General features: G+C 47.7%; 1 protein-coding gene across 1 annotated transcript; it reads left to right on the forward strand.

Annotated features, from left to right (window-relative positions):
* The first annotated feature begins 3,297 nt into the window (after window positions 1-3,297).
* On the forward strand, window positions 3,298-12,479 carry LOC119194812 (calmodulin-1). Its single transcript, XM_037449223.2, has 6 exons — window positions 3,298-3,457; window positions 7,048-7,078; window positions 7,821-7,964; window positions 10,701-10,807; window positions 10,940-11,075; window positions 11,430-12,479. Exons 1-6 carry the CDS (start codon window positions 3,455-3,457, stop codon window positions 11,456-11,458), a joined length of 450 nt encoding a protein of 149 aa, XP_037305120.1. The 5' UTR covers window positions 3,298-3,454; the 3' UTR covers window positions 11,459-12,479.
* Window positions 12,480-23,350: the final 10,871 nt, after the last annotated feature.

Genomic DNA, 23,350 nt, shown 5'->3' on the forward strand with positions numbered 1-23,350 from the left:
GGGTCCTCTTGTTTTATCCATTTTATTTCCTGGAGACATTACTTCTCAAATCTTGTTTTTCACTAACTCAAACTGGTGACTCCTCGCGGACCGATCCGAGGTTTGGCGGAGAAACACGGGATAACCGGCCGCAGCAAGTAGTGAGCAAATGTATAAGGGGTGAAAAACTCTGTACCAAATGGCCCACCGGTGTTTGGGCCCCGTTTTAAAGAAGCCTTTGCTAACTACCACACTGGGTGATTGGCCAGGCACACATGCAACTCTCCAACTCCAACCCCTCAGGAGCAGCGGCATGTCTTTGCACCAATGCATCACTCCTCAATGTTCAAAGCACAGAGCCTGATGGAGGGGGGGGGGGGGGGGGGGGGGGGGGGGGGGCGCGTCGGTGCAGCTGAGCTGCCCTTGGTGCAGAGAGCGGCGTTGATTTAATCCTCCCTGATGTAGAGCGACGTGTAAATCGGTGCTCAGCACAAAGTGGACCCCATGCAGCAAGCATCCAACCGCTTGCCGGGGCCATCCCGGGGCTCCAGTGAGAACTGAGCCACTGCTGCAGCCCCCCCCCCCCTCCTCTGAAGCACTCTCCTTATTAAATCAGTCACGCATTTCAACTGCAGCTCGTCCATCAGAGTGCGTTCAGCCATTGGAGGGTAAAAAAGTAACCTTTAAATCAAGCGTGGCGAGTTGGACCAGAGAGTGGGAGGGTTACAAGGAGAGTGGTGGGACATGTAATGAGTCAGCTAAAAGTAAACTCCATACTGATGGAGGATGAGGCAGCAGGGATGAACATGCTGCTGGCATTCTCCGAAATGTCACATCCACACCATGGTCCATTCCCTGTGTGTACTGACCGATCTACTTGATGCGTCTCGTTTTCATGACCACAAATTCCCAAACACAACATGTGACGGGTATATTGATAATCAATTTGTTTGTACATTATGGAAACAGGATGATCAAATCCTACAACAATCGATTTGGAAATGTTGAACTGCTATAACCAAAGTCCTCCATGGTTAATGACTAATCCTTATTAGATATAATAGCCCTCTGTAAAGGCCTCTTTAAAGGGCTGCAAGAGGTTAAAGGTCACAGTTGTTCCAAATGCCACATGTGCACGGAGTGACAGCTTCCTGAGGGGGGGCGGTGACAGGGAGACTCATAGCAGTAAGAAAAAAGAATTTCTCCTGTTAAACAGCAAAAAAAAACACTGAACAAATGCAGTAAGACGTCCTGATTGGTTCCAGTAGTTCAACAAATGAAAGGGCCCCTGTTGCGTTGGTCCTGATGAGAGGAGCGCACACTTTCTCGATCAGTGCCGAAAGGTTTGGAAAAAGGAAGACATTTAAAGTTCTCTTCTCTTCAGCTTCTCTCCCAAAGCCCACAGGGAAACCGTTCCTGATTAAGTACATAAATATGTGCATACACACGTGCACACAAAGCAGGCAATGCAATAAAACGAGTTCCAGCGCCTGTGTGTAATAGTCAGCAGCACTGCAGCATGACTACGTTCTTCATCATTACATTCTTCTTTTAATAATCTTAAACCAGTTTTACGGTTGTTTTATATTTGTTTCATACAGAGTTGTACAGAACAGCTCTGTTTGTGTTCCCATTTTGCTACAATAAAAACCCCATCTTATAACGTGGATGTGGCAGACCATGCCCCCCCCCCTCCCCTCCTCCACCGGCACACCGCGTCCGGGCGGCTCCTCTCTCCGCCAGCCGACCTCTCCACCTGGTCCACCGGGTGGAGCTTGTGTTGGGGACTCCTCGCGCCCCCGCTGAGGCTGCCTGCAGGAGCCCGCGGGAGTGGATCGTAACACACACACGCACACAGTAAATGACACAACAGTCTCATTTTAGTCGAAGGCTCCATCGGCCATTCCACGTCGCCATAGCGCACTTTGCGGCAGCCAATAGTACGTCTGCGCACTTCCCCTATCGAGCCTATCAAACGTTTAGGTCGCACCAATGAAAAGCTGTCGCCTTTTCCCCCGTCCCGACCGAACAAATCCAGATAAAAACATCGGTGGAAACGCGGCGGAGGTTTTTATATTCGCTGTATTTATTCGCATTATATTTCCGTCAAGTGCCACTGCCTGGTGCAATGCAGGTCCCGTGCAGCCAATCAAAGCGGCCGACACATGCAGGATAATATTGCAGGTCTGCAGCGGCCAATCAGAAACGCCGTCACAACGGCATGGCTAACTCTCCAGCTTCAACCGGGCCGCTTCCTTCACCAGAGGTATCCTTCCGCACCCGAAAACTAGTACCCTGTGATGGGGTAATTCTACTGTCTTTCTGGGTGAATAAGAAGCCAGGTGGATGGAGGGCAGCTAATGCACCATTCAGGGTTTGGTTTTCTAAAAGTAAAGGTCACTTTTAGATAAATCCTGTGAAGTTGAGAGGTATGATAGTGATATGCTCCAATTTAAAGGCACAGTCTGTATTCTTTCAAGCCTTTGAGTTTAAAAACTGCATTTAAAATTACTACACATGCCAATAGTTATTAATAAATTGGCCTTTATTGGAACAAGATGGATTGACCTGCTCAACTGTACGTTGGAGACGTAGGCTTTGATTATCTAAATAATATTTATGGTTGTTTTCCTTTTTCCCAAATAACCACTGTCTTCCACAAGTTTACTTGTTTTTGGCATGATGGGGACTATCCTTATTTCACAGCGCCTTGTAATGGTCATCAAGCAGTGGGAAGAACTCTCAGTTATGATGATTTTCTGAGAATAGGTGACAATTACCTCAAATCCTTAGTGTAGTTTTTTTTACTATTTAGCCCACTCAGATTTATTTCTGGTCTTTATGTGAACCAGTGTTGCCTCAATAACTATTTGAGTGTAATTTGAATTGTGCAGCAGTAGGTACTACTGTCACTTACACTTACACAGCCTGGAATCTCCTACCTCAAAAAGTTCATAAAATACAGTTCCTTCAACAGGTGATTGGTGATGTGGCGCATGGAGTAGCGTGGTGGGCTGGGAGCCGCAAGGTTGGCGGTTCGAATCCCATCTGCCCCATGTGCCATGTCAAAGTGTCGCTGAGCAAGACATCTAACCCCTAACTGCTCCCCAGGCAAAATGTAACGCATGGGTTATAATGCAATGTAAGTCGCTTTGGATAAAAGCATGTACTTGTAATGTAATGTAAAATAACAATCCCAAAGCATTTCATCTAATAATCACGTCAAAGACATTGAGGACAGTCAGTGGCTCCATGGGAGTGTGAGGATGCATGTCTTTTGTCTTCTGTCTTCTGCTGCAACGCTCACATCGAAATAAGGAAGTGAGTGATCAGGGCGGCGGAGGGATACACAGGCAATCCCCGGTCTGGACACGGCCAATATACCCACCGCTAACCCGCCAGTGGAACTCCATCTAAGGAACGAGCACACTCCGAGGCTGCCGCCACAGACCTACAAGCACACCACCCATCCGCCATGGTACGTATCCTCATTCATTCCGCGCGGGGAGGGAACGGGCTTTACGTCCACCTTCGCCGGTTCGCTACCAGAGACAAGGTGCCGCGGCCGAACGCTTTCCTGCCGCTGCGTGTTTCGTTTGTGCCAACATTCCGTCGTTTTCGGAGGGCGACGGAAAACGCCCGCAAAAGGCATCTGACACGCCTGAGCTCGCGCCCGGGGTGACGCGGAGCTCTGTCGCGTGCTACTTTGGTCGCCTTTGCGGAATCGCGCCTGAAATATTGCCCGCCGAATTTCCTCCTAACTGCGCAATGCAATCCAATTCATACTCAGTTCCTCCACGTCCGGTTCGAATAGGCGGTTCGCGGCCGGGGTTCATTCTCAGACCGGTTTAAGTGGTACCGGAACAACTATTCAGCTATTGTGACACATTAGCGGATCATTCTGCAGCCATTAATGCATCGGGGTGCGTTTTACGCCTTAAGAGCGCAGAGCACCCCTCCCTCACCCCCCTCACCTCCTCACCCCTCGTTATTCGAGACATGTTCCTTGTCGGAGCCCACATGTTTCGACACGTATGTTGGACAAGTATCGGTTTCGTTCTTTTTTATCCCCTCCCCGCCCAACGAGGTGACCGCTGCGTGTGGCTTCCCTTTTCCTCTGTTGCAGCCCTCCCGCTGCACCCTGGGTAACGGCACCGTCGCGGACCGTGTTCGGTAATTACCGGGTTATAGCCGCGGACGCTTCCCCGCAGGCCGGGCTCCCGCTGCTGCTGCTGCTGCTGCTGCTGCGTGGCGGCTCATTTGGTTGCCTCTTTGCAAATATTCGATGTCATGCAAATGTGGGTCCACATGAAGCTCTCTGTTCCAGGCCACCACCGAGCATCCACAGCTGGGATGCTGTCCGTTTCCCACCCAATCACTGGGCCAAATGATCACATGCGTTCAAAGCGATGCATGCATTCAGCGTTTCGGGCGCAAGTCCCATTCCGAGAAGAGCCCGGCCACATACGGAGAGGTCACCGGGCAGAACGGGGACGTCCGTATCGATCCATTGATTGTCAGGCTTGATCGATCATTAATGGGCCCAAGGGAGTCAAGAAGCAGTACCTCTGCTGTCATTAAATAACCCACGTTTGGCATCCAGCTGCAATGCAGTTCAGTGTTGCAACAAGGCACCGACATGGGCGAGTAAAGTGGAATCTCTATGCAGTTAGCAACTCCTAAAAAGTTAAATCCACACGCATAAGCCTCTTGTCTGCATCAATGGCGCCATTGAAGTGGAAACCGCCTCCCCCGGCCCGTGCTACGGTGTTGCCCCATTCCTGTTGCGCTCCTGTTTGCTGATGCAGGTCTAGTAACTTGACGGACACCTGATCTGCTGCGATGAATAATTGATCTGCTTGGCGGCAAACACCGAGCCATGTTCTGTTTTCCCCATGTCCCCGAGCCATTAAGTGCTCTCCGGACCACACGGTGGACCAGTGAACCTGGTCCGCGCGTCGTGGGAGGCTGGTGTTGTTTACACCCGTCCTCTCCTCAGACCCCCCGGCCTCCCTGTCTTTTGTCCACGCTCACGGAGAAGAGGCGTTCAGCATTCTGTAGCGCCATACAAAGGAAGTGTGTGTGTGTGTTTGTGTGCCGCACTCCCTCTTTGTGTTTGTGTTGGGATGAATGGAAGCGTGTGTGTGTGCGCGCGTGCGTGTGTCATCTGTCTGAGTGACAGCTGGTTGTGTGTCTTCCACTCTGTGACTGTAGAAAACGCTTCTATTGGAAATTGTTTGGGCCTACAGCATCAACAAAGCCCCAACCCATTGCTGTAGTTCTCCCACACCCTTCTGCATCCCCCATCAAGTCCAACCGAGTGTGAGCACTGTTTGTACGAGGGGTAATCCAACTGCTTCCGCCCTCCCGCGGTCTTATTTGGAGCATATTGTTGGGGCCGGTTGCCTTGGCAACGGAGGGAGTGGTTGACCCACTCGTGCCACAGTCCCTCTTCTGGCTTCCCAAACACACCCCGACTCGGCCACAAGCTGTCATACGACTGGAGGCCTGCCAGTGAACACGCCTGTCCTTAGGGCGCCGTGGAGGGTGAATCACGGGGAGTTTCCTCTGAACAATATGCCACATTTACAAAGAGGGGAGGGAGAAGAATGGGGAGGAGTTGGTATTGGCTGAAGTCCAGGTGAGAAGGAAATCTGAAGAGAAGAACATGAAGGGATGTGCAGGAGCACAGTGAGGTCACAACAGCTGAAGCCTAAGTGAGTGGAGGAGCATCCATAGCCCTGAGTCACCAAAGGGGGCAAGGACAGAAGAACGATCCTTTTGGTGATCTGTTTTGTCTCGTGACATTTCCGAGTCTCATAAAGGGATTAGGAGATGAGGGGGGAGAGGAAAAGCAATCAGTCATGTCAGCTAATTGTGCTACCGATGTGGCCGATCAATCCATCCTGTCGCTGCAGCTCCTCCAGCCTCTTTTTTCTGAAAAGTCAAATGTCAGCCGCCGCGCAGTTCAACCCCCATTGCTCTGATTTCCACAGCCGTGGGATTTAGGACGGCGTGTAGAAACCACACACCGACGGGCTGGAGGGACTTTAGGGCAGAACGGGCTCTGACTAATTCATAGGAAACGCTGTGTTGAGAAGGAATGTGTGTGTGTGTTTACACATGTATGTAAGTGTGTTTATTTGTGTGTTTATTGGTCTCCATGCCCAACGTTGTCAGTGTGGTCTGCTAACAATAGTAATTAAAGGAAATGTATATTTTCTTTTTTATATGAAGCAGCGTTGGGAGGAACTGTGGGAGTAGTGTGTTCTTGCTCTGCTGTGTTTTAAACTTGGCTCTTTAACAGAAAAGCTGCGTCTTCGTATGCGAGTCCCCGTCAGTCCTCACAGAGCCTCAGCTTCCCGATGGAGCAGGCATTGGGGGGGGGGGGGGGGGCTGGGTTCCTGTGGGTATGACCATGGAAAAGACTCCCATGCTGATCTGTCCTGGAACAACCCCCCCTTCGTCCGTCTCTTTGCTGCATCCTGCTGCCCGAGCAGCCCAGTGGGGACCATTGCGGTGTAGCCTACTTTTTGATCCACCCCCACACTCCAGATGGAATTAGATTTTGTGCAGGACCCTGTTTTGAGCTCTTTATATGGGATATTTCTGTTAAACTATCTCACCCTTTTAAAAGACATCTTGATAACATGAGACTGATTTACTGATCCGTATCTTCAGAAATAATCCGAGTCAGCCTGGGGTCGAGCTGCGATCCAGTCGATTCTGCTGAGAGAATAAAAAGACATTTCAGATGAGAAATCTAAAGGAAAGGTCGTCAGTGAGTGTGTCTCGCATCCGCAGTGCATTGGGTCCTGGCTGCGGGGGGGTCATGTGGGGTGGTTGGCATCGGTAAAGTGGAGCCGTCCTGTGATCACATTCCAACTAAGGCCTATGGTGATGGCCCAGCACTTCCAGTGCGCCTCAACACAGTGACCAGTGTTGAGCCGCGTGGGGAGGCGGGGGGGGCGACGTGGAGTGTAATGACGCAGGCGTTTGGTATTTGGAGCGCTTGCTTTGTTGAAAACTTGATTGTTTATAACCCCTTTCCTCTTTTCTCCCACAAAGGCTGACCAACTAACAGAGGAGCAGATTGCAGGTAGGAACCTCCTTTACTTCTCCTTTCCCCACATACACACTGTCTACACACCAAGCAATAGTCCCTCTGCCAAATGAGCACGGTGCCATTCCTCGGTGTATGATAACATGTTTATGTGTGTAGACTCACTTTGAGTAGACAGAAATACAAGTACAACCCGTTTACCACTTGTGGCTGTTGTTGCCTCCACTACACTGGAGCATGAAATGAAACTCTGTGAATCATTAGCTTTTCAACAGGAACAAGTGTTTATAGCATTGCATGAGTCCAGGCAAGTTCCTTCACTGCAGCACTGATGTTCCTGATGAATTAATGATCCGGCCATTGTTGTCCAACTAGAAGGCACACCGCTTCTTCTCAGAACCCCTTTGTGGCTAATTAGCTTGTGCTAAGGCTTTCCTCACTAATGTTCATTTCCTGCACCTCCCCGGATGGCTCTTAATGGCCCGGAGTTTAGAAGCCCACCATCACACGTACGGACACACACACACACACACACACACACACACACTGCTTTCAGTATTCTGCGTCCTTCTGTCTTGTCGCAGTCTGTGCTTCTTCACACCCTCACCTGTGTCCATGCTTGTGAGGGCCGACTGAGAGCTGAGGCTGAAGTCGGCTAATGGGGCCACATTCAGTCACATGGGATGGATTAGCGTTTACGGCCTGACCGCAGTGTCCCATTTCTGTAACTGCAACGCACTCTAAACCACCCCCCCCCCATTTACCTCCTCCCCGGCAGAGTTCAAGGAGGCTTTCTCCTTATTCGACAAGGATGGCGACGGCACCATCACCACCAAAGAGCTGGGCACCGTCATGAGGTCGCTGGGCCAGAACCCCACCGAGGCAGAGCTGCAGGACATGATCAACGAGGTGGACGCTGACGGTCAGTATTCCCACTTCTTATTGAGGCGGTTCAGGGGGAACAAGGACAAATCTGTCTGCTCTGACAAATACCATCTGTTATCTTACATTTATTTGTGGTAAAGACACTATGTTTAAATAAAATATTGATAATCAGAACATTTTTTAATATTTTATTTTTGATAAATTCATTGCTATATTAATCAGGAGGTAAAAAACAATTGTACAAATAATGACCAAGTTAGTATGTTGATTAATTGACCTATAATAAAAAAGCATTGTTAGGTTCACCCGTCCTCCATTTGCCCATCATCTTAGGAGTTATTTATTACTGAGACAAATAAATAGAGGTCATATCAGGCGCCATTAATGAAATTGGGTAATAAGTCCTAAACAGAAGGGAGGACTAACTGGAAGCATCCTGCATCACAAAGACAGCGATTTCCTTGGTGTTGCGTGTTTGGTGTTCTATCCGAGCCGTTGGAACGTGTCACAGTATTTCAAAGAATCAGCATTTCAATTGTTAATTGTACCCACATTTGGTTGACAAACTAAGCGAGGAGGAAAGGTTTGAATAATAAGGTTGATTCTATTCCCATTCAGGGAAATGCCCCCCTTTACCTCAGTGCCAGGCGCTGTAGTTCTTTGGGAGGAATGGGACCATAATTCCCCGTAATCACGTTGTGACATGACTTTGGTGATTAAAGCTCCGTCACATGATGAAGTACAGCATCCATTACTGCCCACCTCGCCCTCCTCCTTTTTCTACCAACTGTCCAGCCCAGCTGTCTGTCCCGTGTTACTTCCAGATGACGTGTCCCTCTGTGTCAGCAGTTTAGTCACAGAGTGTTCAGCTCCATCACAGCTATGGCCGTTGTGGAGGTGCTTGCAGCCGAGTAGAGCGAGCCAAGTGTCACAGACTGAGTGTTCGCTCCACCATTGGGGCAGATTGCATGGACAGAGCGATCCTCTGCAGGTGCTCTGGTGGAGAGAATGAAAGAAAAGAAGTTGGTCTGCACCTGATGGGATCGTCCTTGGGGCAGCGGCGAGCAGGATGTGAGCTCTAAGTCGTCTTTTCCCAGCGCTGCGCTGTCGGCCGCTAGGATGGAACGGGCCGCATTGATCGGGAGAAATCGATCCCGCAGTTGCGCCCACCATCCTCGGCCCACTCCCCTCCCTTTGTTACCCACCATCACTACCGTCCCCTTGTTCTGCCTCTGCCTCCCTTGGCTGATGCAATCTAGGTCAGACCTCAATGAATCTAGTAATGGAAAATAAAAGTGGTTACATAAGGTCTCTCTGTGCCTCGCACAGCCAGTACCCACATCAGCAGCCATGAGATGTCAGCTGGCCCGTTTGACAATCAGCTTTATTTACTGAACAACGAGGCTACGGCAAAGTAATCGAATGAAGAGAAGAGAGGACGGATGTTGAGAAGAACTTGTCTCCAGCGTGGTGTAAATGCTGGCATATATACTCTCAAGGTGGAACCAGAGTGCGCACACAGCAGAAACAGAATACTAGGCCAAACAGTGGGGATCAAACAAGACATAAATATTAGCTTTCGTCACCGCGCATCAGTCCTGGCGCCTCTCGCTCTCATCTGGGAGATGGAAGTTGGTCCTGTGATGCAGGAGGAGCAATGACCACACATGGAAGAGCACTGAGATGCCTCAGCCTCCCATCGTTTGCGTCAGCGCCTCTTATGTGTAATCGCACCGTCTCCCACTCGGTTCACTCCTTACATTCTCTCCTCTTCACAGCTCCCTCTCTACCGCCCACTCACTCCCTCGGCCTCTTTCGACTTTTTTTTTCTTTCTCTCTCTCTCCCTCTCTCCGTCTTCCCCTCCCACCATTTTCTCTCTTTTGCTCCCCGTCTTCATCCATCCTTGCCTCCGTCCCTCCCCCCTGCACCGCGGCAGCTGGCTGGCGGTGCAGTGGAGCAGATGTGGCCAGAGGGCACTCTTGCCTCTCCAGTCGTTGTGCCCCTCAGATGATGGTTTTCCAGTTGCAGCCCTCCCCCCCCAGTAGCAGAATGTGTTCCCTCGGTGCTGCTGGCTGTCTCTGTGTGTTAGATAACGGGTCCTTGGATTGTTACCCCGGGCTGTGAGATCACCGCGTGCCCCATCGCATCACTGCCTGCCTTTTTCCCCCCACATACACACGCATCCATTCTGGTCTGGCTTCTTTCATTCGCTCTCTGAGGCGGCCTCTGTCATTGGTTAATCTGCGTAGAATCCTTCCCGCCCTGTGGCTAATCCTCCCGGGTGCGTTGCCCTTGGTGAGCCTGACCCGTCCCTCCAATCCCCTGACATTTGTTTGGGTCAGCTTTGAATTACAATAGACAGCCCCGCCTCCAACAGGTCCACCTCCAGTCATCCCCTCCCTCCTGTGGGGTCACTTGGTGAGCCGCCATGTTCTCATAGATCCGCTGTCTGTCAAGAGGGTCTGATCCCCTGCTAATCCTGTCTTGATAACAGTAACATGGATATTGATCCGATTGCACGCCTGCAGCACAGCAGCCTCCAGTAGCCCCACCAGCACAGTGTCAGATTGTTGAGGGGAAATAGGCAGAAACGAGCATATAAGTGGACCTGATGGATGGATCTGGGTGGACGCTCCCCACTTAGCCTAGCCTATGATTTATCCAGCTCCTTGAAGATGTCTGCATCATGGCCGACTGGCCATGGGCCCAGCGGGTATCCTGCTGCCTCCTGTATGCCACATCCAAATATGCCTCATTAATCCCCCATTCCAGGTAATGGTACCATTGACTTCCCGGAGTTCCTGACCATGATGGCCAGAAAAATGAAGGACACAGACAGCGAGGAGGAGATCCGCGAGGCTTTCCGGGTATTTGACAAGGTAAATAAAGGTTTCAGAGTGTAATGCTCGGAAAACGTTTAGATGAGCAGTTTAAGTTCTCCAACTTCCTTTCCGCCCGTTGTTTGCTTGTGGGATGTTTTGGGTGTGACGCATTCAATGTTCTGTTTCCAGGACGGAAACGGTTACATCAGCGCCGCAGAGCTCCGCCACGTCATGACGAACCTGGGGGAGAAGCTAACAGACGAGGAGGTGGACGAGATGATCAGAGAAGCAGACATTGACGGCGATGGTCAGGTCAACTATGAAGGTAAAAGAGAGCACTAGTAGCTTCAGCTTCTAGGCCACGCTTTGATTAAACTGGGGGACCAGAGCACTTGTTTTCTCCAAGAGTCCGTGCCATACCGTCAGTACCCCCCATTGTGCCAAGGAACTCTGGAGAATATGTAGTCCTTTCATTTTGTTTGTGAGCGGGCCAATCAGCATCCACAACTGTAACCAGGATCCCGTGGGTTTAATGAGGTGAACATGGAATCTGCTTTGAAAGGGGACCCTCATTAGGGTTTGTTTGAACTGGATTAAAGAAATGTATAAAGCAGTGAACAATTTGGCTGGAAACAAAGGCCCAAAGCTGACCTGTCCTTTGTCCTCTCTCCCTCTACAGAGTTTGTACAGATGATGACTGCCAAGTGAAGCTTGCCCACCCTCATCTGTCCCCTCTTAGAAGAAAGAAAAAGGAGAAAAAAAATTAAAATGTTTTACTTACCTCTTGGGGAAAAAAAATTATTCATACTGTTTCTGTATAGAAAAAAAATTGAATGTTGAAATAAAATATCTTCTGTCCACACAGGAAAAATATAAAAATATACAAAAATATCTGCATGAAAATGATGGTTAGTGATTCTGTCCCCTCCCCTGGAGATCAGTTTAGCATCAGTACTTGACAAGTAAAAATAATAACAACAACAAACCCTGTAACTATACCTTCAGACTAAAGCAGAAGCATTTGGTGAACTCCTTCCAGTCCCGTTTGCTAGTGTCAAATGTCTCTTCTTTCTGTCCGTTTTCTGTTCTTCATGCATGCAGCTTGAGACCGGAGCACAACCCCCCCTCCCCTCCCCCCATCCCTCCTCCGGGCTACCAGAGCGTGCTGATTCCACTATAAGCTGTCCTCTTGATTTGGTACAGTTTTTTGTATTCGGAGAGGAACCCTGTACTGTTAAGATGAGCGAGTGTACCAGGTTCTGACTCTAGCGTTAAAGTGGAATGGGACTTGTATGCTCGATAAAAAGAGAAAACAACCAATGTACAAAAAAATACATTTTCAAATGTTTGGCATGTTCTTTTGTTTTTGTTCTGTTATTTGGACGGCCATCTTAGTAGTTGTGCGTCCTGCCCTTTTAGACCAGGGGGGACTTAAAGAGTCTTACGGTGAGCTTTCAAATTTCTTTCTTTTTCTTTTCTTTTCGCTGAAATGGAGTGTCTGTCCTCTTTTCTTGCAAGAGAGAATCCCTGGCCTTCACTTCTCTTTTGTTTGTTGTGTTTCTCGGCTCAGACAGCAGCGTAGTGAGGGGTGTCCTGTGTTCGCAGCGCATGCTTTTAGGGGTGTCAGCGCACCAGCCGCCGCAACTGTTCGTCTGAGTTCAGTTTACATTCATTCCAAGTTGTACATGCTAGTCTTTATTTTTTTTCAAATAAAAGACCATGAACTTTAGCACGTCTCGTGTTGTTTTTGTCGCTCGCGGTGGAATCGATGGACAAAGTGTCGATGAGGGTCTCTGCAGGACTCCATTAGGGAGGCTTTGGGAAGAAGACTTCTCTGGGGACGCAGAGGCAGCAGAGTGTGGAAACACATCCATGACGCCTCTCTTCTCTCTCTCTCTCTCTCTCTCTCAAGACCTGGCTGGTTGCTAGGAAACAGGAACATGCTGAACCGGGATGTCGGCTTTTTTTAATTTTGAGAAAGGCAAGTGGGAGTTAGAACAAACCCTCCTGCTATGGCTGATGGCTCCGTATTGGCTGGTGTTAGTTAGGAGACTCAGGCCCCTAAACAGACGCTGTGTGCGCTTTACACAGCAGGACCGAAATGTGTCAAGATTGAAGTAGCAGCCACATGGTTTTACTACATTTTAAACGTAATACGACCTTATTGAGAGCAGCAAAGAGCGTGAGACAGCTGTCCATCAAGCATGACGCTAGCACCTCCCTCTCTGACACACACACACACACACACACACAGCCGGGTAGGGTTCTGCATTCCTCAGCCATTTGTTATCTCTCTTTTGTTCTATGTTACAGTACAGTGGATGATTTATGTCATGGCTCTAATCCCATAAACAACGTCTGTGAAGGAACAGGAGGAAACCCAGCCCAAGTGTTGCCAGTAACAACAATTCTTCTGTCCATCCCCTTTTTTTTGTTCTTTTAAGGAAAATACCCAAAGACAGAAAATGAATACATTTATATCTGTAAATTAACCCAATAATCCAGTTAATTGTTGAAGCTAATAGTTTAGTACTAAACGGTAGGACCACTTCATTTCATCAGGTTCAGTTCACTTTCATTGTTTCTTTTATTCATATCATTTTTGGAAAGTTTTCTTTATTGCATAATGGCATTTGTATTTGTACAAATACGTTTAGAGTGAACAGCTGAGAACAATTACTTGACTTTGAAAGTGACTGACTATGTTGTAGGCAGGTGTTGCAACAGTTACTTTGATAAAGTAATCTGATTACTCACTACCGATTACTTCTTTAAAAAGTGACTTAGTTACTTTACAGATGACTTGATTTTAAAAGTAACTAAATTAGATTACAAGTTACTTTATTAGTTACATTCAGCAGCTGCCGACACCCGCCGCCTCAACGTAAAAATGACACCTGGTCACCAACACTCACTTTATCTAGTCGAGTGGGGCACATGGTTCGGCTGACTGGGGGCGGGGGGGTGGAATCATTTCAGCCCATCTCTCTCCTCCTCCATTGTTGTTGTGTGGCTGCGTGGTGGGTCTATGTATGGACACGTCATGTGACCCTGATGCTGAAAACGTCTTAAAGACGACTTCATTGTCGCATCTACGTGGCTTCACTTCCAGAGACGCAAGAAATCAAATACATATTTTACTATTGATGACAAAATATTAACGCCACAGTGACTTTAATCTTTAATCTGATGACCGGTTTGGACGTACTAACTTAGATTACTCATTATTTAAAAAGGTGGTCAGACTGGCATCACTGGTTGTAGGCATTTTTGTTTAAAACTCAAATAGAATTTGCAGGATCCAGTCTGGATACAGACCGGTTCCCCTCTACTGTATGCTACTAATCCGTAGTCCTAATGAGAACAATGTATGGGACACTGTCAGCGCCTGGTTGAACATCAACTCCTTTCTGGCTGCTGCACATGGAGCAGTTTAACAGCTGTGCCTCTGAGCAAACCTAATAGCTATTAATCTTGTTCATAATCTCCTTATCTATTCCCAGCATCCTCCTACCTGTGTCTGGGGATCTGCGTTAAGGGGGTGATTTTGGATGAAGGTATCGGTTCGAATGATAATAATAATCAAACAGACTTTGATTCAGTCTGTATGTGACGAAAAAAAAAAGAAGAAAGAAAGACTTCCAGTGTGGGTAAACAAAGCAAAGTGACATTGAGAGGTTAAAGAGATCATTCAGATGTTGTATGAGGTACTTCTCTGTATGATTTTCTATTCACAGCACGTTCCCACGTTGGGAGACTCAGGCAGACGCAGAGCAATGTGAATGGCTTCTCACACCAAAGCTTATTCTATTCCATTGAAAATGCTCACCATACTATGAATTCATTTGCAAAGTAATAATGTGTGTTTGATGATTGCAAAAAAAAGGTATCAATCAATCCGGTGCTTTTGCTCTTGGCCTGTCAGACTGCTGCAGCTGCTAATAACAATAATAGCCATGATGATGCTGCTGATGCTCCTAATGCATTATTGAGTTATCCGTTGTTGCACTTAACTCCCCACAACGGCAGCGACTCGCTCACATTGTATGCACACAATACCAACAAATAAGAGACAGAGACAACAGGTGGGCCGTCACACAAAGGACAAACCCACAAGGACTTTACTGGTCGGTCTTTGCTGCCGTTCTGCACGCCAACCAACCCCGTGACAGAGAGGGCGGGGCTTGGTGTGCGCCCTGGAGGGGCCTCTCCTCCTCTCAGGGGAGGATCGGACACCGCGGCACCCTGGGGGTTAAATTAAGAACATCAATATTTCACGTGTAAATAAAGCAGCACACTGTGGAGGCAGTAATGTGAGACGGATCGACTAGGCAGAGGTGTCATGTATCAGCGCCCCCGGTAGGAAGAGGCACGCGTATGAGACAGGACCACGACAAACGGCAAACATATGTGTGTATAAATATATCTATCCATCTATACGTATTTAGATATGTGGGTAGATTCATATATATGGAGAGAGAGAGAGCCCTGGTAGAGCAGCGTCCAGCTGGATTTGCAGGTTTTAGAAGCAATATGTGGATGCTTCTGGAACTTTGTAATACATACAGACCCCCAGACCACCCCCCCCCCCCAACAGTGGTAGAGGTCCAAACGTGTCTTGAAGGTTATTATATTGTGCTAACCCCGATTATTCCAGCTAAAAGGAATGGAGCCGAGTCACAAGCACTAAAAGAAAGAACGGAATGGACCTTTTTTAATGGCTTGATCTTTATTCACTGCACACACACACACACACACACACACACACACACGCACAGACACACGCACACACACACACACACACACACACACACACACACACACACACACACACACACACACACACACACACACACACACACAGATTTACCTGAAAACCTCAATGTAAGTATGGGGCAACACAGGAAGAGCCCTCCCCTTATTTCACTGTACAGCAGTAGTAGCCTGTATGGATGGAGGATAGTTTAACATAATGTTGTTGCAGCGTCGCTGCTTATTATGGGCCAAGCACTGTAGGGGGTTTGACTGAAATGCAGCACCCCCCCTCCCCCTCCCCCTCCCCTCCCCACCACCACCATCATCGTCTCAACCAACCCTCCCAGCTCTGTAAATCAGTCCTTTTCTATTACAGGGAGCAGTGTCACTAACTCTTTCTCTCGACCTCTTCTAGCACCATCCCTCGGTTTTTTTATGGTGTCATTCCCATCGAATTGATTGGTTGCTCGGTCTCCCTCCCTTGTCCTCTCCCTCTTTCTCTCCCCCCTGATTTAACCCTACTCTTTTATTTTTTAATGGACTCCAATCTGCAGTGTTTTCTTCTCCCTTACAGAGGCCCCGTGTTGCTGTTCCTGTTCCCCCCATCGGCGCCCAGTCCCCTGTATTTACCTGGAAGAATGAGCTCATCCATCTTTCATTGTTGACATAATTAGGTGGCGCCACGACAACCAGGCCTCCCTGAACCCCAGGCAATATTCAGAGGTGATGATATAAGATCCCTGCTAATAAAAAAAGCAGCAGGAAACACAAACGGCTTTTTAATAACTGCACAGGAGAACACACGTGATTATTAAGGGTTAGGAGGGCTGGTTGTGCCCCCCCCTGCACCACTAGGCTTGTCTACATAACACCACCCATCATCAGCATTGTAGAGACAGCATGGGAGTTCACATGCGGCCATAAACCCCCCTTTCTGTCAGTGATGTAGAGATGGCCAGTGAAGCTTTATATTTCCCCTGCTCTCTGATGCACACAAAGTGCATACACGTGCAAAAATGCAAAGCGGGCCACTCACACGTATGAACACGCAGACACACACATGCATGCACACACTGCAGGGGGTGGGGGGGGGTAGGGGGGGGGGGTGTTGACAGCGGATTGCATCAACAGCTCCTCGGATGGTTATGAAAATATGGAAAGAGAGAGAGATCATTGGACAGGGACTAATCCAAAAAGACAGCAAAGAGATGCAGAGAAAGGGGGGGGGGGGGCAATGAGGGGGGGGCGAAGAAAAAGAGGCATAGAAGGAGGAGGGGGAGGGGGGCTGTCAGAGAGAAAAGGGCTGACTGGGGATCCTCCTGCAAGGGATTTCCTTCCTGTGATGTATTGCTACCCCCCCTCTCTTTTTTTCTTCACTGCAACGTAATCTTTCCTGGGCTCCGAGTGCTGCACCCCCCCACCCTAACCCCCCCACCCCGCTGCTGACGCTGCAGACCCACCGAGCCATCCGGCCCCATCCGCATAACAGCTCACTGCCACACCCCTGCAGATTGGTATCCACCCAACGAGAGGGGGGGGGGGGGGGACTCAAGGATATACCCAAGAGCAAGGGAAGAAAGGGGAGGGGAGTGTGCGGGAGGGTAGGGGCCGTCTATTCAGAGGCCATACAATGTAAATGCACCATAATGCAGTGGTGCTGGGCGAGGCATTGCAGATGGGACGTCCAAGAAAAGGCCCATCGACCCCCCCCCCCCCCCCCCCCCCCCCCCCGCCCCCCCAGGGCACAAGGGATGCCGCTTGAAATGCCCCCTTGACCTTCATGAGTTACGTGTTAATGCGGCAATAGAAATGAAGGAGAGGGCGGCCAGAGGATCTTTCTGCAGGCGCAACCCGACTTCCACCCCCCCCCTCCTCTAAGCACACACATACACACACACACATGCACGCGCACACATGCACACGCACACGTACACACGCACACACACACACGTACTCATCAGCTCGTCCACACACACACAGCACTGCTCACTTATTCATTAGCACTTTACGAATCGTTCAAGTGAACCCGACACAGAAAACTTTGTCCTCACGTGGAGGACAAAGTTCACAGTGGTACAAGTTCCAGGAGAAATCTCGTCTCCCAACAACATGTCCTCCCCCCCCCCACGTCTGGAGAGTGTAGGCTTACATGCCACCCGCCTCCTGTTCTGATTCAATAATTCAATAAGACTCGGTCCTCGCTCTCTCAAGAGCAGCAACAACAATTCAATTAGGCCGACAGCGCGTTTCCACGCTTTGTTCCTCGTATTTGTTGAGCCCCCCCCCAGCCTCAGCCCCCCCTCCGTCGTCCTCTGGCTCTCTGTCAGCTCACCCTGCATTGACAGTTTATTAGTGCCAACAAAGCTGAAGCAACTAGCTGACTCAGCCTTTTTCTGTGGGGGAGGGGGGGTAAAAAAAGGGGGTAGATGGGAGAGACAGCGGGTAGAAATGTGACGGCAAAGGAGAGGCTCTGCATTTGTACGACATCGTATGTGAAAGGTGCTGACGGGAGAAGGGTGGGGAGGGCGACAAGTCGTCAGCGAGGGCTAATCCGGATCCGGGTTGATTGACAGGGAGACAACTGTCAGCAAGGGAAAAGGCCTTGTTCTCAAAATCCAAATATATGGCGTCTGTGCATAATAGCACGGCCCTGCAGGAGCATGCGCCGCATGTGACCACAAGGTCTGGAGGGGGGGGGGGGGGGGGGGGGGATGTTTGCAGGTTAGGCCAAAACATCACACACAAATATTAGAAATGATTACCATCACATAGGGGAAGATCATTTGTGTTTACTTGCATTGGTTTTCCTTATTGGCTCTAAGGTGAAGAAGTGTAAAAAAATGTATAGTATAGTATATCATTAAAATGTTTTAACAAAGTCATAGAATAGTATATCATTACAGGTATTGTAAACTATTAAAAGTCATACCTTAATACAAACGTAGTTGGGTATATCAGTCGTATATAAACAGTCGTTGTACAGAATGTCATTAAAAGTCATGGTGATCAATAATAATAATTTTAGTGTAGAAAGTATTACTGTAAACAAGGAGAGCAAATATTAACCTCATGTTTACTCCTGAGTCTCCAAAAACCCTGATCAAAGAAATTAAAATAGTTTTAAACAACCCAAAGAACGAGATTTTATATTTATTTACATTACATCGGATTCAGCCATTAGAGGAAAATGTTACTGCAAGAAATCAAGGACGGTCAGATGCGGATTGTGATGTCCAACAGAAAATCTATAAAACCTTGAGTTCTTTGTCAAAATGAACTCGAAAATATGTCACGCCAACCAAAGGACGATGGGAAAATGTAGTTATCTGCTTTGAATACCACACCATTCTATTCAGGCCCACTGCACACATTCCATGCAACCACGTCCACCCACGCCGAGGCCTAGTCACCAGGTGGGGGGCCCACTCTCATTGGCCAGCTGCGGCCTCCTGTCCACTGGAAACAGAGAGGATGGTCTGCCCGTCCAAAGGAAGATGATTCCATGCCCCCGTCTCCACTCACAGGTCCACCCCTGCTGCAGAGATGAGTGAGGCTGAGCAGAGAATTACCTTTGATATAAATAGCTGCGCCATCATCCCCCTCCGATGAGCCTTCATCCAGGATTCGATGCCAGGGATAAGAATGGCGAGAAAGGGATGAGTCACTGTGGACAAAGATGGAAAAAGATTCATGGAAATGTACATAAAAGTCAATGAGATGAAAAGAGTCACACGAGGCAGGATTAAAAAAAAACTCCCGACGTGGGTCCCATTAAGTTAAATAAGTTCCTCTGTAGCCTTTGAAATGTTAGAATCGGATAGTGAAGAACACGAGGGTGGGCGGCCATTTCTTTATTTTCTAAACACAAATGTCGTAGTCGGCTCACTGAAGTCCTTGAACAAAGCTTTGTTGTTTTTTACTTTCAAGAGGAAAAATGAAACCTCTTTAATCAGCTCAGGTCTTCCAGTTTTTTAGATCCTTCACTCCGTTTGTATTCATTGGTGATCAACACTGTCCTATTTTGTTTCTATTTAATGCTCCGTTTCATGGTCAATGAGAAAACAACTTCTCCAATCAATTACAGTTTTTCTCAACTGTTTACACACAAATAATACTGGTACTTGACACACAGTGACCACAACATGTAACTCATGCACCAACCGCCTGAACCAATTCTGCAAACTACAAGCACAATTCCTGCAGAGTGTGTTGAAAAAAGTGTGTTTTAGAACTCCAATTTGAGTGTAAAGCAGGAATTGTGCTTGTAGTTTGCAGAATTGGTTCAGGGGGTTGGTGCATGAGTTAAACAATTGAGAAAAACTGTACTGTAACTGTATACAGTAAATTCTTCTGTTGTTTTGTATGTAGACGACTGTATGTGCAAATTTGTATTGGTTGGGATGTACATTGTACACTGTGTGCATTGTTTTCGTGGGGGAAATAAAATATATTTGTTACCATGTATTTGTGTGTTCTGAGTACAAAAACAATATTCTAAAATATAACAAACGTATGTATGTACTGTCTGTAGTAAGTGTAACACTGAACAAAAAAAGGTCTAAGTCATTATGATGAATGGAGAAGTTTTCCATCATAGTGTTTTACATTGAGCACATCAGTGTTCAACTGGTTCTTATGAAAGTCTGTTCATATGATGGTTTGTATGTGTCATTTGAAAACAAAATACCATTTTGAGAAGAAAAAACATTGTTTTGAATGTAAAGTTTCATTTTGCAGGAGTATTGAGGGGTTTTTCCCATTGTGTGTGTGTTTCTTGATTTGTTGAGTTCTGAGAGTGTGAGGCATGCTTTAAGAAAATGTGTGTAAACAATCGAGAAAAACTGTAACATTAGTTGTAGCGCTTTTCTCCTCGATAAAAAGCTGTAAAATATCCAAAGAGTTTGGACACATTTAATTCTTACCATACTTCTTGAATAATTCTTATTCAATTCAATGAGAAAGTGTCTAGAATTTGGACTGGTTCTGTGATACCGTACTATCATGTGATCATTCAATAAATACGTGCCGTTGTACGGTACCTCGTGCAGCGTGGCGTCTGTCTTCTCACCCCTTCTTGCTCCTCCCTCTCTAATTACTGCCTGGCAAACTAATGAGGAGGATTCTGTGGTTAAATGCAAACAGCAGCCTGGCCCTTAATTAGCAGCTTTTCTAAGCTTGCTTTTTGAAAACACGGGGCCATGAGAGTAAATCAGCTAATAAAGGCTCGGTCCATGGAGACAACCCGACATCAAGATTGTGGGGGAAGCAAATGGCATGTGGTTGGGCTTTATTGTACAGTGTGTATAGTGTGTACAGTGTGTACAGTGTGTAGGGGAGGAGAGCTCAGTGGTCTGTACGGCACGGCATCGATCGCTGGATGGACAGAGAGACGAGCCTGAAGAGTCACACAGTGTAAATCATGTAAACTGCTGGTTCTAGGTTGAGCTCATGTATAATGGTCAAGAGAAAAAAACGAGAATTACTGTGCCAAAGGTCAAAAGTTCTTCACTTCATTGTTTTGTCCAGTCGGCATGTATGTTGACTAATTCCATGTCATTCTTGAGTAAGAACCAAACTGTTTTTTGTGAGTTCGCAGTGAACTCTGAACACAAAATGATCATCAGTTCATCCATGAATCCAGCCAGTGGTTTATGCAAAAAGGAATTCCTTTGATTTGTTTGTGATAAAGGACTGGAAGGATAGATGTATTACCGAAAGTGTCCTCAAAACACATCAATACGTCAAATACAAAACAGAAATATTTGTGCTGGTGATATTGGGATGATAAATAAAAACATCTTTGTATTTCAGGAATGTCGGACTACATCTAGAAGCACTCAAGGACAAACTGTAGAGATTTCAAGGCAAGAATCCACATTGGAAGTGTAAATGTAATGTGGATGTATAAAAGGATGGAACGATGACATGATGTAAACTGCATCTTCACTGGTTGACAGATACCAACAAAAGGCGATGCAGTTATTGTAGTCTTAACCAGCTCCAACGTAACTCTTGAATATTCTTCCCACACACCATGCTGGGCTCTACAAAGTCATCTAAGCATCAGACATGTCAACCCTCCCGATTTTTCCGGGAGACTCCCGAATTTCAAAGCCCCTCGCGAAAATCTCCCGGACCGACCTTTCTCCCGAATTTCTCCCGATTTCCACCCGGACAACAATATTGCTACACCATCCGTCACTGGGCGCTCCGTTTCAGATTGAACAATAATAAAGCTTACACCTTGAAGTCAAGCGCGGAAAAAGATGAGACTAACGTGAGTAAAGGGGGAGGGGGAGGGAGCATCTTGCATCTGCCACTCGTCTCTTAGCAAAGAGTTGTCATGGCTACAGGTGCCAGCCTGGCAATGACACGCCCCCCTTTCCTGCAAATTGAATTTCACAGGTGCTGCTCATAGCTACGCTCCTTCAAGGGCTGTGCTACAGGCTGCGAAGCATTGCACCTTGAAATACAACCATAAGTAGAGTAGTGTTGTTGTTATTGTACAAATTAGGGAGAACCAATAAGGAATTGAATTTGTGAAATAAATGAATTACATTTTTCTTTGCGTTTGTGTGTGTGATATATATGACGATACCCCATCCCCCCCCGGTCCTTTTGAATATCTCCCTAATTCTGAGGTCTCAAGGTTGGCAAGTATGCTAAGCATTCATGTCCGTGCTGCACAGCAATGGAGCTTAGAGTTGAGAGCCCAATCTAAATGGACAAAGGTCCAGTGAAACCAGTTGCGGGCTAATGGAGGGTTGAAGGCTAAACACACAGAAGCCATTTCAACAACTGAAAATAACCTTTTATTCAACATTGTCCGGGGTGAATAAAGACGTGCAATGTGTGTGCACATATTAGCTGGGGGAGGAACGGGGAGTAAATGATAGAAGTGCACCTCATCAACAGTTACCGTGGAGACCCTGGGGGAGGGGGGGGGCAGGAGATGAAAACCTGAGACGACGGCAGCGACCTTCTTAAACTTGCTACTGGAGGTAAAGGCATCTAGTTTCTGCTGCAGCACCTGTAACGAAGCCCCACCAACGAGGGCCAATGACAGCGGCTCCGCTGTGCTGCCGCCGGCTGGCGAACGGCCGACGGCCAGGGATCAATCGGTGGAGTGAGGGAGGGCGGAAGGCAGTCACAAAAGCAATATTTGAGGGAGCCGAAAGGCAGACATTGGATACTAAACGATAACAGAATGTTCATGGGAGGTCACCGGAGATGGCTGGTGAATAATAGATGGCCGTAGCCTGGCGAGGGCAGGTGAACGCCCAAGATGTGGTCAGAGCTCAACTCACGGCTCATGCTGCTACAGGCCAACATTTAGAAGCTCACGCTGAGCCTCAGGGACACGGGCAGCGTAGGAAACAAAGGCCAAGAGTCACAGAGCCGCAGCAGGCGGCGAGCAGGTCCAGGGTCAGCGAAGCACAACAGAGATAATGAGACCCCACAGTCTAGTGAGCCACTGTAAATGATAGCAGTACATTCAGGGATAGAGGGAAATGTGGTCATTTAATTCAATTAAATATATTTGGTCTGGGCCAAAAGACACTAATCAGGGTTCTGTCCCATAACTCTTTCATCAGCACAGGAAGTTCGGAACAGGGCGAAAAAAAGAAAGAAACCCCAGGGAGAGGAGGGGTCCCTCTATCATGAGGGAAAGAACAGTATAGTCATGTGTACAGAATAAACAACGTAACAGAGTTGCAATAGGCAATGCATCAATTATTCATATAGTGACAGTAGTAAGCAGAATAGTGATGGAAAAATGACTACTACTATTAATAACAGCAGTGTGATTACATGTCATTTAGCTGACGCTTTTATCCAAAGCGA

This window comes from Pungitius pungitius, chromosome 20 (assembly GCF_949316345.1).
Source record: "Pungitius pungitius chromosome 20, fPunPun2.1, whole genome shotgun sequence".
Lineage (NCBI taxonomy): Eukaryota > Metazoa > Chordata > Actinopteri > Perciformes > Gasterosteidae > Pungitius > Pungitius pungitius.

Coding starts and splice junctions, on each gene's coding strand:
- LOC119194812 (XM_037449223.2), top strand. Junction 7,079..7,820: donor AACAGAGGAGCAGATTGCAG/GTAGGAACCTCC, acceptor CCTCCCCGGCAG/AGTTCAAGGAGGCTTTCTCC. Junction 7,965..10,700: donor CAACGAGGTGGACGCTGACG/GTCAGTATTCCC, acceptor CCCCCATTCCAG/GTAATGGTACCATTGACTTC.